Here is a 14,722-nt window from a genome sequence, read left to right on the forward strand (position 1 = left end):
ATAAAACTATGTATATTGTTCTTACGCGTCTATTTTATTGTCATTGTAATGCTGTCACTTTTAGCAGCGATATCTTATAACTTACCGTAAAAATTCATTTAATTTTATAACCTTAGCTCGAAGCAGTACATATCATTGATATCATTGATCTATTATACCGGCGATTAACTGTTCGTTTTTGAGCTTTTAAGAGCTTGTAATCACCTTTCCACATATTTTGCACCTACAACACAACAGAGTAAGACATGGTGAATCTTTTCATATCAAATAACTGTAATGTGAATTTTGTTGCAAGTCAACCTTTAAAACTTCTACTCAGCAATCAGTAATGACTCTATGAAAAATATTCTCACACCAATGCATGTTTCTTTCTCTAAAATCACTAGAAAAATGTCAGCAGTTGATATGCAAGTTATAGTAATAAGCCCAATACACAGACCTACTGAGTATATAAGAATCTTTGAGGCTGAACCTTGAAATTTCTCTGCTTCCATTTGGTCAGCAATTTCACTTTCTCAGAAGTAAAATGAATCTATTTTCTGGCCTCTGTTAAAATTCTAACCGTTTGGATAAAAGACTTGATGATTGTGTAGAGTTTAACTGTTACCAACACTCTTCCTAAATACCAAATGAGGCACACAGGCTACAGACTATACTCTTTCTTTTATACCTCTGACACAGTTATTAAGAGAAAATTCTGTTTATCCGCAATATTGCAGGTGGCAACAACACTCCTCTGATCATGTATGGCGAAAGCGGTTGTGGCAAAACCTCACTCCTTGCGAAGAGTGCCAGTCTGGTAAGTGAACAACAGGAAACAATTTCTCAGTTGAAAAAGACTTCCCCAATGTGGCTAGAGCATATGACACTCAAACAACTGGTTTCAGCAGTGAACACTATAGCTTAAGTAACACTCAGCATGTTTGTCATCAAGTTTAAAAAATAGACGAGCTGCTTTCGAGTAATTATTTTGAAGGAATTTCTGATATGCTGATTCAGTCAGTGTAAGTTTCCCTAAGCTGGGTGATATCATGCAAACTTATTACATCCAACAGATTAAAAGAGTGAAAAGCTGGTTATATGATTCATTGGCAGCAAAAGTAGAGACATAGGCACTAAAATGTAATGTTGCTGTTAGCTGTGTCATATCTCCTCCCTGTTCACTTCCACTGACAACTTATTTCATCAACCTCCGTTTTACATAATTTAATTAAAATCCAGCTTCATTCCTTTTCATCCAACATTAAGGATTGGTAACCTCTCCTCAGCTGAGTTTGTTGCACCCTAAGAATTTGGGTAGAAATTGCTATTAATGGATAAAACAAAGCTATATTATTATTCACCAGGCTTCTGGACACTTTTGGCTTCTTTAATAACAAGGAATGACTGTTTGGTCTTGATGTGAAAATATAGCTAAGATGCAATGTAAATTACAAAAAAAGAGGGAAGTGAAATGAGTATGAAACAAAATAGTTGTGTTTTGGAGCAGGTGCGAGACATCTACAGCGCAGCCACACCAGTGCTGCTTATAAGGTTCCTTGGCACGTCACCAGATAGCTCAACCATCCAACCGCTGCTGCACAGTCTCTGTGTACAAATCAGCTATCTCTATGACCAGCCTCTCGATGACATTCCTAGTGACTTGGTGTTGCTTCAGGTACCTTTTCTTCCTTCTAACCTTGTACTAGCTAGTAATACATGTAGATGCCTTTCATTTTAAATGACCTGATGTTACTGTATCATCTCTTCCATCTATCGATGTACTAATAGCTGCCTTCCCTTTTAAATGACCTGATGTTACTGTATCATCTCTTCCATCTATCGTTGTACTAATAGCTGCCTTCCCTTTTAAATGACCTGGTGTTACTGTATCATCTCTTCCAAAAACCATTCTAATTGACTCGGTGTTACTCCTGGTGTTTTTCTCACAAAATTCACAAAGGAAGAAATTAAATTTTATGATCCTACATCAGTGACATTTAAGTCATCATTCGTTGCCTAAGACAAAGAGAAGTTGTTTCCCAGTTCTCAGAATCTTGTCTATTCATCCTTTAATATTTACTAAAAGCTACTTGACAGATGTGTCTTACTGCATACAAGCACAGTAGACTTCTTGGGTTGTGTCTATATGTTTATCTATAATAAGACGGGCAGTTGGTTTTCTCTATATTTTCATGCTGAGTGTATGGCTTGACACGCTGGCACAACCACCTGCTACCACCTGCTCTACAGGTTCTATGATGCTATGGGTCACATTCATTTTGCAGGGTTACTTTAAGAAGTTGCTTTCCTGCGCAACAGAAGAGTCACCAATGGTCATTTTTCTTGATTCTCTCGACCAGATATCTCCAGCAGACGGTGCACACAGCCTCATGTGGCTGCCGACTCGCTTGCCTCCCCATGTCAAGTTTGTTGTTTCTAGTCTCCCCCTTCTCTATGGTGTCCTTGACACTCTTTTCAAGCTAATACCAAACCCCGACAACAGGATTGAGATCACACCACTAGGTATATGTCAATATCTTTTGAATATTCTACAAATATCCAAGTTTGTAGGTTCACTTCATTTATGTGTTTTATGTAAGTATATGCTAGAAAAATTCTGCATGTGTAGATCTAAATTCTTTCACACATTGTGACAGATGTATTTTCTAGCTACACAGGTGTCATATGCAGTTCTACCACTTGTGGTGTTTTTGTTTTGTGGTTGAAACTGTAATAAAAATATCTGCTTTTCAACAGCTCATGAACAGTGCAGCTGGTAAAAATTTAAAAAATTTTCTTGGTAAAATACTATTAAAAAGTAATACAGAATCAAAATCGTGTGCTATATATACAAGTCAAACAATTCGTTGTGCTATACAAGGTGTATGTTTCAAAGGAATTGACATGTTCATGTTCATTAACATTGTAACATGTTCATGTATATGATATAAGAAATAAAGGACTTCCATAATTTTACAAAACTGTTACTTTATTAGAGAGAATATACTGCACAATAATTGTCTAATGTAAAACTAAATAAAACTGTGTCTCCTTTAAAATGTTCTAAACTAATACATTCAGTTTAAGATGCAACCATCAAATTAGCCCATGAAAATTATGAGTTTAGTCCAATAATAAAAGTGTACTAATTATAAGCAGATATAAAGTATGAATCATCCAACAAGGATTAAAATTATCATATACCTAAATTGGTTGGGCAGGTCTTGACATGGGTACAAAAATCAATGGGGTACAAAGACATCAAATTTTAATAAAAGCAGGATTACATGTAAATGACCTACTAACATTTTTATTATACGGTACTAAAAATCATAAACAATCAATAAACATAAACATAAACATAAAACAATTAATAATTATTCAAGCCTTGAACTTTATATAAACGTACATAATCTACCTTATATAGTCTACCTTGTACAATATATCATATATAGTTCGCTGTATACAAACTGGCATATACATGTATAGTCTGTCTTATATAATTTACCTTATATTTTCACGTATTTGTTACACATTGTGGCTACTTCAGGTGCTGACCTTGGAGGCAATATTATAAAGGCATGGTTAGAGAGAAAGCAGAGAGACGTTTCACCAGAACAGTGGAATATTGTTAATTCTGCCATATCTAAGTGCAATCTTCCACTCTACGTAAAATTGGTATACCTGAGTATAGCTGTTATCTGTATGTGAAGGTGTTATGCTTGTTTTAAGTACATATGTCTACATTAAATTCATGTTTTTATGACAGTTTCATACACTTATGTTCAAGCAGTTTTTGTACAAAGTTGAGTTGTCTATACCTCAATACAACTTTCAGCACAGTTAAGTTTTAATGGGGATGGTTTTTAGAAAATATTCATTTTTATAAAAACCGCTTAAAATCACCTCTTGCCCACACTATCTTTACCATGTGAAAAATAAAAACTCTTAACTTGCCCTTGGCGTGTTATGTTGGTGGCACGGTGTGGCTAGTTCGAATCCTCATTTTTAGCCTTCGTCTGACTTTTATGCTGCTGTATTAGGCTCATACTAATTATATACATATTAAAGTGAACTAGTACAGCAGGGTTTGCTGAACCTATAAGTATAGTTTTCCTGTTCATTTCCATCATGTGTTCTTAAATAAAGGAGTTCTATATTGTGTAGGTGTTTGATGAGATCTGCAGGTGGAGATCATACAGCAAGCCTCAAGAAACAACACTTTCTCATTCTATTCATGAGATTATCAACAAACTGTTTGAACGAATCGAGAACTCACATGGAAAGACTCTTGTATCCAGAGCACTCGGTAAGCACACTAAAGAGAAGACTCTGGTATTTAAAGCGTTTGTAAGCACCTAGAAGGGAAGAAACTGGTATACGAGGCCTTTGTAGACACAGTAAACCTCTTGTATCTAAAGTTATTGCTGAATACATGCATATAACATGTGATAACTCAAGTATTTCAAAAACAAGTAGTCGGCCTCTTTTATGTATTGATTTGCTAGCAAACATATTTTGTAACACACTTCAAGTAATTTGAAAAAAATGCTCCTTATCATGAATGAATATTGTTGAGAGACCGTGGTTACCTGCTATTGGATCACATGCTTGAGGAGACGCATTGAAAAACAACCATGTGATACTTTTACTAATCATGTTACAATTCGTGAAATCATAAAAATGTGTTAATATTAATTGTCATATTTTTTCTATTTCACCTTCTGTGTCCGGTTTTGCTTGCAGACGACTGTTTCTGATTTAAATAAGTTTACTCAACGATATCGCTCATATTGTCCATCACATATGGACATCGTCGAAACTAAGTAACTCATACGTATACCTTACATATTACTCGACACGATGACGTGTTGTTCGACAGATGTTGGTATTTAGCTGCATTACAGGTCTGTAGCATTTCTGTTTGAATTTTGTTTTTTGTTCCCCACATACTTCTAAAAGCCCTATTAGGCCATATTCAGGTGCAAAAATATTTTAGCACTACCTTGCGTAACGAAGTCATTTCCGCAGAGTTATCAGTTTTCAGAATTTGCTCCTCTAGAACTAAAGATTACACAAATGTTTGATCAAGACTCAGCATGCTAAGACTTTGGCGTAGACTTGTGTTTTATTGGCTACAAATGCTAGCCGCAGTTCTTCAATGCTTCATCAGAGCGGGTCATATTGCCGGAATGACGATCTCTCACTAGTAGATCTCTGATCTGAAACATTCAGTATGAATGTACTACTGAACATTTTAGTAGTAAATTTATACTGTCAGTGATAGCATTTAATAGATCGAATTTGTTTAATAAATTTTTATTATACGTACTCAAGTCTCTGTCACCATCAGCTAAATTGCAGCCAAAGTAAACCGAGTTAAATGCGTAAAATCTAAACATCCTCACCTAAAACACTAGTCTCATTAGGGTTTGAGTTCTTAGGCACTGAAAGTACCTTCACTTTCTCTCACCAGACTGAGTCTACCTTTGCCACCGGTGTAGGAAGTGGCTGAAGCAGTCCTCGATTCGGTCCATTATGACTGGCTTTCCTCACCCTTCTCTTTAGCCTCAATCTCCTCAAACTAACTTACCACACGACCAGCACTCGTTACACTCTTCTTCTGAGGCCATGTGTCAGGCTGTCACACTCTAACCACTCAGTTGCGTGATCACACAGATCTCTTGTGCTATTTACAGGGGAAGCACTATTGGCCTCATGAGTATTACCACTCATCACTGTGGTGCTAGTTATTGCATCACTGTGTTTTCCAATGTCGCTATCAGCTTTAGTCATCATTCTCTTCCTCAGCCGTAACCGGGGCTCTATTTCTTTTACCGGCCTTGCAACCGGCCAATGCATAGGTGAACACAGCCAACTGTCATAGTAACCTACCTGTACACCGTCAGATCGCCCATTCATCACAATTTTTTTATCTTTCAGGACCATAACTACCCATATTGATGAAGCGATTAGTGTTATTTACAACAAAGTGACAAACACCAGTATACATAACCATGTAAACTGAAAGCTCATGATTGTCACTTTCTCTTTTATCTCAAGCCAGCTTCATTGGTTTCAGAATCTGGAATGATAATTAATTTTTTCCATATTTTTTTCTGTTGCTACTTTTATGTCAGCACATGGTTGGCCATCGCTCTCCTTTTCAATGGTGCAGGCAACCATTTCAATGCCAAGGCCGTGCATCTAGCTGTCACATTCTAACCACTCTGTTGCATGATCACATGACTCTCACATGACTCTCACATGTATCTAGCTGTCACATTCTAACCACTCTGTAGCATGATCACATGACCCTCTAGCTCTATTAACAAGAGGCTGCAAGATCTCTTTACATTTCTGGCAGTCACATTTTGAAGGCTACTTTCCTTTTCAGCACCTAAGAGCAATACTCTATACTGCAAGTTAGAATTTCTGCCTGCATATTCATCTCATTGTAACCAGTATTTGAACTCACCGACAGTATTGCCAATTCTGGTGCTTCAACCATCTCTTCGTCAAACTCACTCTGGTTTAAATGCTGTCTTGTGTTTCTAATCATTGTCTGTCAATTTAACCCTTTTATTTCCTTGATGCTCAGCAAATTCTTCTGTCCCTTTATGCGCACACACCTGCGTGTGTGTGTCATGAACATGACATGTGTCCCTTTATGCACACACACCGTGGTCTTCAATATACTGTATGGTTCCTTCATAGCTACCTTGACTACACCAAATAACTCCAAATTCTGCCATTAGTTCCCCTTACGATTTGAGTTGGGTGGTGAAACTTCCTGCATAGTTTTTTGCATATTTCTTCCATAACAGAAGAAATGTCAGATTTTGCATCAAGTATAAACAGTACCTTTTTCTATCTACGTCTGCAGTCTATGCGAAGATCCACATTTTCACGCTTTTTGGCAATTGAATGCATGGACCTCACCTGAGGGGAGAGCTTCTTCACATGCCCCTATCACAAGGCTTATTGGCATACATCATAGAGCGTTTCATGCAATCGCAACCCATATTCTCTATGGATTTATGCTAATAGCAACTGAAAAACAGGACAAAATGATTTTTATGAATTTTATCACTGCCGCCATAGCGCATACTTTCTAGTAATTTCCCATAGGATTTCCTGAGATATAGTGTATCATCACTTTTCCTGCACTATTCAGGTTTCTACGCTTGTTAGAGTTGCTAGAATGGCTGCCAACCGCTTATCACTTCTGTGTTTTTTGCAACAACATGAACTGCTAATAAATGTTTTAACATCATAAAGAGAACCTCAGTGCTTACTAAAAATTTAATAAAAATCGTTCCCACATTTCTTCTTTTCATTAAAAAATCTGTTTTTGCCCTGTGTACCAAGCTCCCTGATCCTCAAATTAGTGCTCTAAAAGTTTCTCCCAAACACATCTAATCCAAATTTATTTTTGCATGAATTCCATTTTTTTAGATGGTCTTTCAATCTATTAACTGTATATAACAAAGAACATGTTCTTTTGTCATCATTATTTGCTATGAAGTTCACTCTTCTTCTGAGGTCTTCGACACTCATTAGCTAGTGAAGTTTAGTTTCTCCTTCAGTCAGACAAGTAGCGTCTAACTTCAATGTTTTGACAGATACCAGCATCAACTTCATTACTTTTATTCCTATTAAAATTTTAAAACTTATTAGCCAGTTCTCCCATGACCTTTTCACATAACCGCTGTCCAACTTAGATAAGAGAAAGTCATTAAAGTTAAACGTTATGCACTGTGTTTCTATGACGCTCATGATGAGCCAATCTGCAAGTTAGCCGCATCATGGAAATGGCATGAATCCGCAAGTTAAGCGCGTTTTGTTATTCGCAAAACTTTATCAAACCCACCATGCTCGCGAATAATGGAAACAGCACTTGTGAATGAAGCGCATTAAAATACCGCGCCATCTATTCAATTTTAAAAACTTTCAAAACTTCCGCTCGTCCTTTTTCGATTGAGTTTCACATGTTTGCATCGATAACATGTGTGTCGCTAACTGTGTCACAAATTATTAACTTATAGCGTGCAATTCCTCACCTTTTTTCAACAAGGCGCATCATGCGAATGTCTATAGAAACACAAAATTTGCATGATGTGCACAGAATTTGCATGATAAACACATGATGCGCGTCATGAAAACAGTTATTATTAGTGCACAGCCACATAGCTCCACTCAGCCTCACTGACTTTAAAAGAAAACCTTAAAAACACCACAGCACTAAGTACACACAAAATACTTACAAGGCTTGAAAACCTGCAGTATATACTAAAACATCACATGTAACATGGCACAAAACGCTCAAGCACAGCACTTTAATAAGTACAAAGAGGTGAGTGAACCTGCGAGCTGTGCCATATTCTATAACATCCTTCTCAGACAAGCAGACAAACACTGTTTTGCAAAAGCAATTACATTTTTTGGTATGCTTCAGCTTCGCGCTTCCTTCACTACACAATCAATATTTTACTTCTGTGTTCAAAGTTTTTACAATGCCATACAGCCCTACTCACAATTGCAGGTCTCTTTTTAAATGCTATGGTAACCCTAGAGCCCTCACTAAACCAGCCAATGAAAGTTGTGATTATCGATGACAACTCATTCACTGTTTCCATGACACGCATGAAGCGCATCACGCGGATTCGGAGTTGTGTGCACGTTGCATTACCGTGTGAATTAAGTGTGTCTATGCACTATGTTTCCATGATGGGCATGTTTCACAAATTTGAGCCAATCCGCGAGTTAACAGCATCATGGAAATGGCATACATCCGCAAGATAAGCGACTTTTGCGATTCGCAAAACTTTATCGAGTCCATCATGCTTGCAAATAATGGAAACATTATACATTTGCACATATGAAAATAGCAAAGTTGGAAGTGTACTTATGAGCAAACTGGCTATTTGTTGCTATCTTTAGAAATTACAGTATGAAGACCTTCAGTCCAGCAGTCTCTGATTATTTGGCTTCTTTTTAGTTCTCTGAACAGATGAGATGGTCTGTTGTCATGCAACACCAGAGAGTTTTGTTTAAGCTGCAGCTTTTTTAGCTAATACATACCTGTACGTTACTTGTACGTTACCTGTATGTTACTTGTACATTACCTGTACGTTACCTGTACGTTACATGTACGTTACTTGTACGTTACCTGTATGTTACTTGTACCAGTCTAAAAGACCATTATAATAATACTTTACTGTTGAATAAATAGAACTTATTATTCCATTTTCATAATCATACTACAGTAGACCCCCACCATACCGCATTAATTCGTTCTGGTGTTGGCGTCGTAAGGGCATCTTAATGTCGTATACAGAGGTATAGAAACCCATAGTGAATATCTAACGCAAACACCCCTGGTAAAAATCATCAAAATCTAATATACATACTATGCATATTAATAGTTAGTAACAAAATAGTATATTAACCTTAGTAACTATAGTAATGTTAGTGTATTTAGTGATTTTATTATCTGCTTATGATTATTGTTATGATTCTTACTTATTCCTTTAACATCGTTATCAGTCTTAGAACCCTAACAAATCTAAGTTATAACGTCATAAGTTTTAACATTGTAACCTGGGATACACTGTACTCACAAGTTTTGAAAACTAGTATTATCTATGTTCAAAAGTCGACATTTGAGCATCTTGCCAAATTAACGATAAGCTGCCCCCTTGACGAAGTCTGCAGTTGGCAGAAGACTCAATATAAACAATTGTGTTAGATCAGCATCTTTACATAGTAAAATCTTTTGAGGCTATAGCCATAATATAATCATATAATAATATATAACATATACAATAATATAATGATTATATATCCTGTAAAAACCTGAGATGTGTGAGAGTGGGAAGAAAGCATGCGGACTTGACCTTGACTTGACCTCACTTATATAGGTTTAGCATTTCGACTCCAAAATGCCAATCTATTGCATAATATATCGCTACAAGTGTACCATTGTACCAGAGTACCAGTGTACCAGAGCTCAAGGGACGTCTCCCAGCGCTATTAACATGACAGAAGTGAAATCCAGTGACCTTAGCATTAGCAAGGGGAGATGAGACAAAAACCAGTTGCTGTATTAATTCACTGTTTTTGCGGTTTTCCTTGGCCAACATACAGCAAAGTCTGTGCAAAATTTATGTATGCTGGTGTCTCATAAACATAGTTAGTCTGTCGTTTCTCAACAGGTTACATAACAGCCTCCAAATCTGGCCTTTCCGAAGCAGAGCTAGAGGACCTTCTCTCTCTTGATGAGAAGGTATTAAACGATGTTTTTCAGTACCATATACCACCCGTGCGAAGGATTCCTCCCTTACTCTGGACGAGAATCAGGAACGACCTACCAGGTATCTATTCTATATCCCCTCCTGTATTCCGAGTTCCTTCCAATCTATTCAACACTGTATAAACCCATTACTTTTTTGACAGGCCCATTGTCCTTCATTTCGGCTAGTCTTTGCATGATATTTTTTAAACAGTGATTGTCAACTCTTTTTTCTTTTTTATGCGGTACTCATTGTAAGTGCTTACAACTGAGTAGTGATCACAATTTTAGCTGCTAAAAATCTCAGGGTTTGTTGTCCATAATTGCTGTTGGTAGAACTGAAAATTAGAAACACATCTTGTGAATCCAAAGAACAACAAGATGCTAACTCCTGCTAGTGGAATTTTAAAAAGTACGCTCATCGAATTCTCACCAGTCAGCGAGGCTGAAATATACAGACAAAAATTGTGTTTGTTAAAATATGACTGCTTTTCTGTTATTGTTATTGAAACAGTAATACAAAACCACAAGACTTTAATTATGTTTTCTCAAGTGTTTATCTATTGCCTATGAAATACGATCATAATATAGCTGTGAGCACCTTATGTGTTTATTATATTATTATTATTATTATATATAGAACAAAGGACCTCAAATAGTAGTTTATATTCAATAACACAAGTTTTGAATTATCAACTTGCAAACCACTTTTAGATCGCTTGCTATGCTATCATAGTAAGGACTAGCTAGTACCTACATTCATCAAATGTGTTGAATTACCATTTTTTTCCTTTTTTTATACAAAAAATGATTAAAAAACACAGATGTCAATATAAAACTGCTGAAGAGATGCCATTGCTATTGTCAACATATATGCCAACTGAATACAGTATGTTTTCAGTTATTGCTGAAAATAAGTTGTCTGATATTTATGTTGCACTAGAGATCTATTAGACACCATTCTTCCTTTAGTAACAACCTCTACTTGTTAAGATAATTGTTCATGAAGTCAAGTAGTAGTTACTTCCAGTTCTGTTACTCTTATATACACTGTATATTTGTACGCAGCTGCTACTCATGGAGATATTGGACCATCTATGTATGTACAGTGTAGGTATACACTGATGTCACCACTCAAGGGACACGCCCGTTTTCTGCTCTAATTCTCACCTGTGTTTGTAACCCGCTGCTCTCGGTCTAACCTCCTATAATCACTTTACTGCCCCAGAAAGATCTTTCGTACCTTACTATACTAACAGGACTCTTACATTATTATAGGTAGTAACAGAGTTATACACAATTGTTCTGTATAATCTGATATCACCATTGGCTTTAAACAGTTTTCTGCTGCTCCAACGTTCTAAACTGCAAAATTATTACATTGTTACAAGTAGTAACTCTACATATTATGTAACTACAAGTTGAAAGCAAGCATTGTCTAGTTGTAAGTTATGGAAACTCGTGTGATGAACACATTTTTGTTTATAACCTGTTGTGTAGTGTAAGTAATAGGGTGAAGACAATTAACTACGGGCAGCATTTAAAACAGACAGACCCTCCCTCTATATTTATATAAACTCTAACCCAGTCTTCAGCTTGTCAGTCAGCGTCCAAAGATGTCATATCAAGCTAAGTTGCACGCTATTGAGTGATGTGCTGTTGATAAGCGCTATCTTACCTGATTGCTAACTCTTTGATGCAAGCTAGACAGATTCTAAGCTGTTTATGTCATGAGCTAGAGTTGTCTTTCCTTAAGTTGTTCTACAATAGTATACTGGTGCAGGGCTTCTGAACTGCGAGTATCACATATGAATTGTTTTGTATGTCAGTGAAGAAGATGAAGCTTGTAACCCTGCTTAATATTTCTAGTGATCTGCTTGTTTGCACGGTCTTTACGAATTGAGTTCTCTTTGCTCAGATGATGATGTTAAACTATTGAAGTAAGGTAAAATTAGTTGTGTTGTTGGTAGGTTACCTGACTGAAAGAGAAGCGGATGGTGTAAATGTAATCGACTGGTATCACAGACAGTTCATAGATGTGTGTAAGGAAAGATATTTCAGAAACTTGAATTTTCTCAATGAAATACATTCCAACATTGCCGAGTATTTTATGGGTAAGTGAGATAAAATTTGCTAAATAGTTTGCTCAACTGTTGCAGTATCTGATGTTTATATTTTTACTAGTTGAAACAAAAGCCAGCCATTATTATACTCACATAAACACTTCACAATTTATATACTTATGATTAAATTATTAAATTATGATTTATGTTATCTTTTGTACAATGTGATAACAGAAACCAAACTGAAAAAAACCATTTGTTGTTTGCTCCTTGTTGCGCAGGTCTGTGGGGAGGGGGCAGACCGAAGCCTTTTCAGTACTCCGAGTTACAGAGGTCAAGACTCGGGGTAGACAAGACTGGTGAGTCTGATAGGAAGGTTCCTCAGCAGCCCAATGTCTACTTTGACTCTCAAGGCAATGTATCCAGGTTTGCCATCAGCCATAATTTCTGTAGTATCATTTAAAGTTATAAATCCGGTGTATCACCAATATCACCGATGAAATGAATTATTATTTGTTATATACAAACTGTCGATTCTGAAAATCTGATGCCCATAATCACTCTTATATGTACAAGCTAGGGCTGAAATCCTGGACAAGGAGGCAATTATTTTAATAGCTTTTACTATGACCTATCTATCAGCTAAAATTCTGTGATTGGGATTATCAAACTTAGATTTGTGAACTGTCAAAATTATAACACATATATTATACACAGGCATTTTAATTAGACTTAAAATAAAAAGTTTTACTCATGTTGTAACCTGAAGATCAAAGACTCAATAATAAAACGAAGTCTCGATGAAATAATCACCTTCGTTTTCTACCCTCTGTCAGCATTGAATACATGTAGATACCACATTAAATACTGCTTGCTCAATTATTATTAGATACAACTTGAGAAAGCTTTCGGAGTTGCCTCACCATCTGTTTCGCTCAAGTCGGTACGAAGATCTCTACACAGAGTGTCTGTTCAATTATGACTTTCTGCGCTCGAAGATAGCTAGCATGCCTCTACAGATGACACTCGCTGACTTTGAGGAGCTGCAGGAGAAGGTTTACGACAAGGACACAAAAATACTCGCTGACACGATAAGGCAAGAGATAAGTTGCCTTGAGATCTTAGAGTGTGTCTAACTTTTGTATAATCTGATGTTAAAACAGCAAATAATTTAGCTATTTGGATCTCAAGTTAATCCGTTAACAATAAAGTGTACTACAAAAATTAAGAGTGGAGGTTTGGAGAAAGCTTACAGCAATAGAGCAACTACAGCAATAGAGCAATTACAGCAATAGAGCAATTACAGCAATAGAGCAATTACAGCAATAGAGCAATTACAGCAATAGAGCAGTCTTCACACTGACAGCCTCATCACTTTATTTATACGCGTGTCAACATTGCAACACGAACAATACCTATCAACTCTACAACTCTCGTCTACCCTACAAGTTGCTCCTATTTGCTCAACAACTCCCTTCGATCTAATTCACAGTATACACTTGTTTCAGGTTCAGCTACTCGTTACACTTTTATTTGTATGTTAGGATAAGCTTTCTCCGACGTATTTCTTTTTAAACTTGGTGTCTATGTTGTTCAGCAAAGACACAATAAATGTTCAACATAACCAATATTTGAAGTGACAACCCAATCAAGCATAGAAGACAACTAGACACCTGTGAAAGTTTATGTTTTTTTCATAGTTGACTTTGTAAATAATATGTCAATTGTCTATAATATACCATTTTTGAACAACCAGCCCTTAATACTGAAACGCAAAATTTGCAAATTCTTACTAAAAACTGAACTGGTGTTGTAAAACTATTAAATGACATGTTGTAGTTGGAGGTATATGCCACTATGTGTATGCTGCTAATTCAGCGGTTTAAATGTGACATAAATTATTGTTTAATGTTTTTAGACTTTCTGCATCCATGTTGGCCCATTATCCAGACATGCTTGGTCCTCAGATCGTCGGACGTCTCCTACCCCTCTACTCATCTCATCCTAAGATTCGTAGTCTAATACAACAATGTGATGAAAAGGGTATAAACTTCTGTTCGCTGGTTCCTACCCATCACTGCTATCACACACCTGGTGGTCCGCTCCAGTACAGTTTGGAAGGCCATCCCTTTGCTCCCTATGGTAAAATAAGGCCTCATTTTCCATTTGTTAAGTTAGTTACTCCTTGGTTTACCTAAGAGTAGATTTATACTTGATAGAGAAAATTTATGATTTAGATGTCTGTTGAAACGAGCTATGATTGGTCATGTTACCTAATCTTACGAGTATACACATACTAGCAGAATCCCTGGCATAGCACGGGCTTTAAAACAGCTTATAAACAGCGGCGGGTTATGCAGTTGCCATTGGCTAATTTGAGTAA

At 36.6% G+C, this 14,722-nt stretch overlaps 1 protein-coding gene across 1 annotated transcript in view; it reads left to right on the forward strand.

Annotated features, from left to right (window-relative positions):
• Positions 1-14,722, forward strand: part of LOC137393877 (NACHT and WD repeat domain-containing protein 2-like) — a 36,462-nt gene that overhangs the window by 13,575 nt on the left and 8,165 nt on the right. Inside the window, 10 exon segments of the mRNA XM_068080590.1 lie at positions 720-799; positions 1,490-1,657; positions 2,268-2,505; positions 3,533-3,660; positions 4,150-4,291; positions 10,200-10,358; positions 12,247-12,390; positions 12,621-12,765; positions 13,229-13,435; positions 14,258-14,481. Coding sequence (XP_067936691.1) covers positions 720-799; positions 1,490-1,657; positions 2,268-2,505; positions 3,533-3,660; positions 4,150-4,291; positions 10,200-10,358; positions 12,247-12,390; positions 12,621-12,765; positions 13,229-13,435; positions 14,258-14,481 — 1,635 coding nt within the window.

Source organism: Watersipora subatra, chromosome 4 (genome assembly GCF_963576615.1).
Source record: "Watersipora subatra chromosome 4, tzWatSuba1.1, whole genome shotgun sequence".
In the NCBI taxonomy this organism is placed as follows: Eukaryota; Metazoa; Bryozoa; class Gymnolaemata; order Cheilostomatida; family Watersiporidae; genus Watersipora; species Watersipora subatra.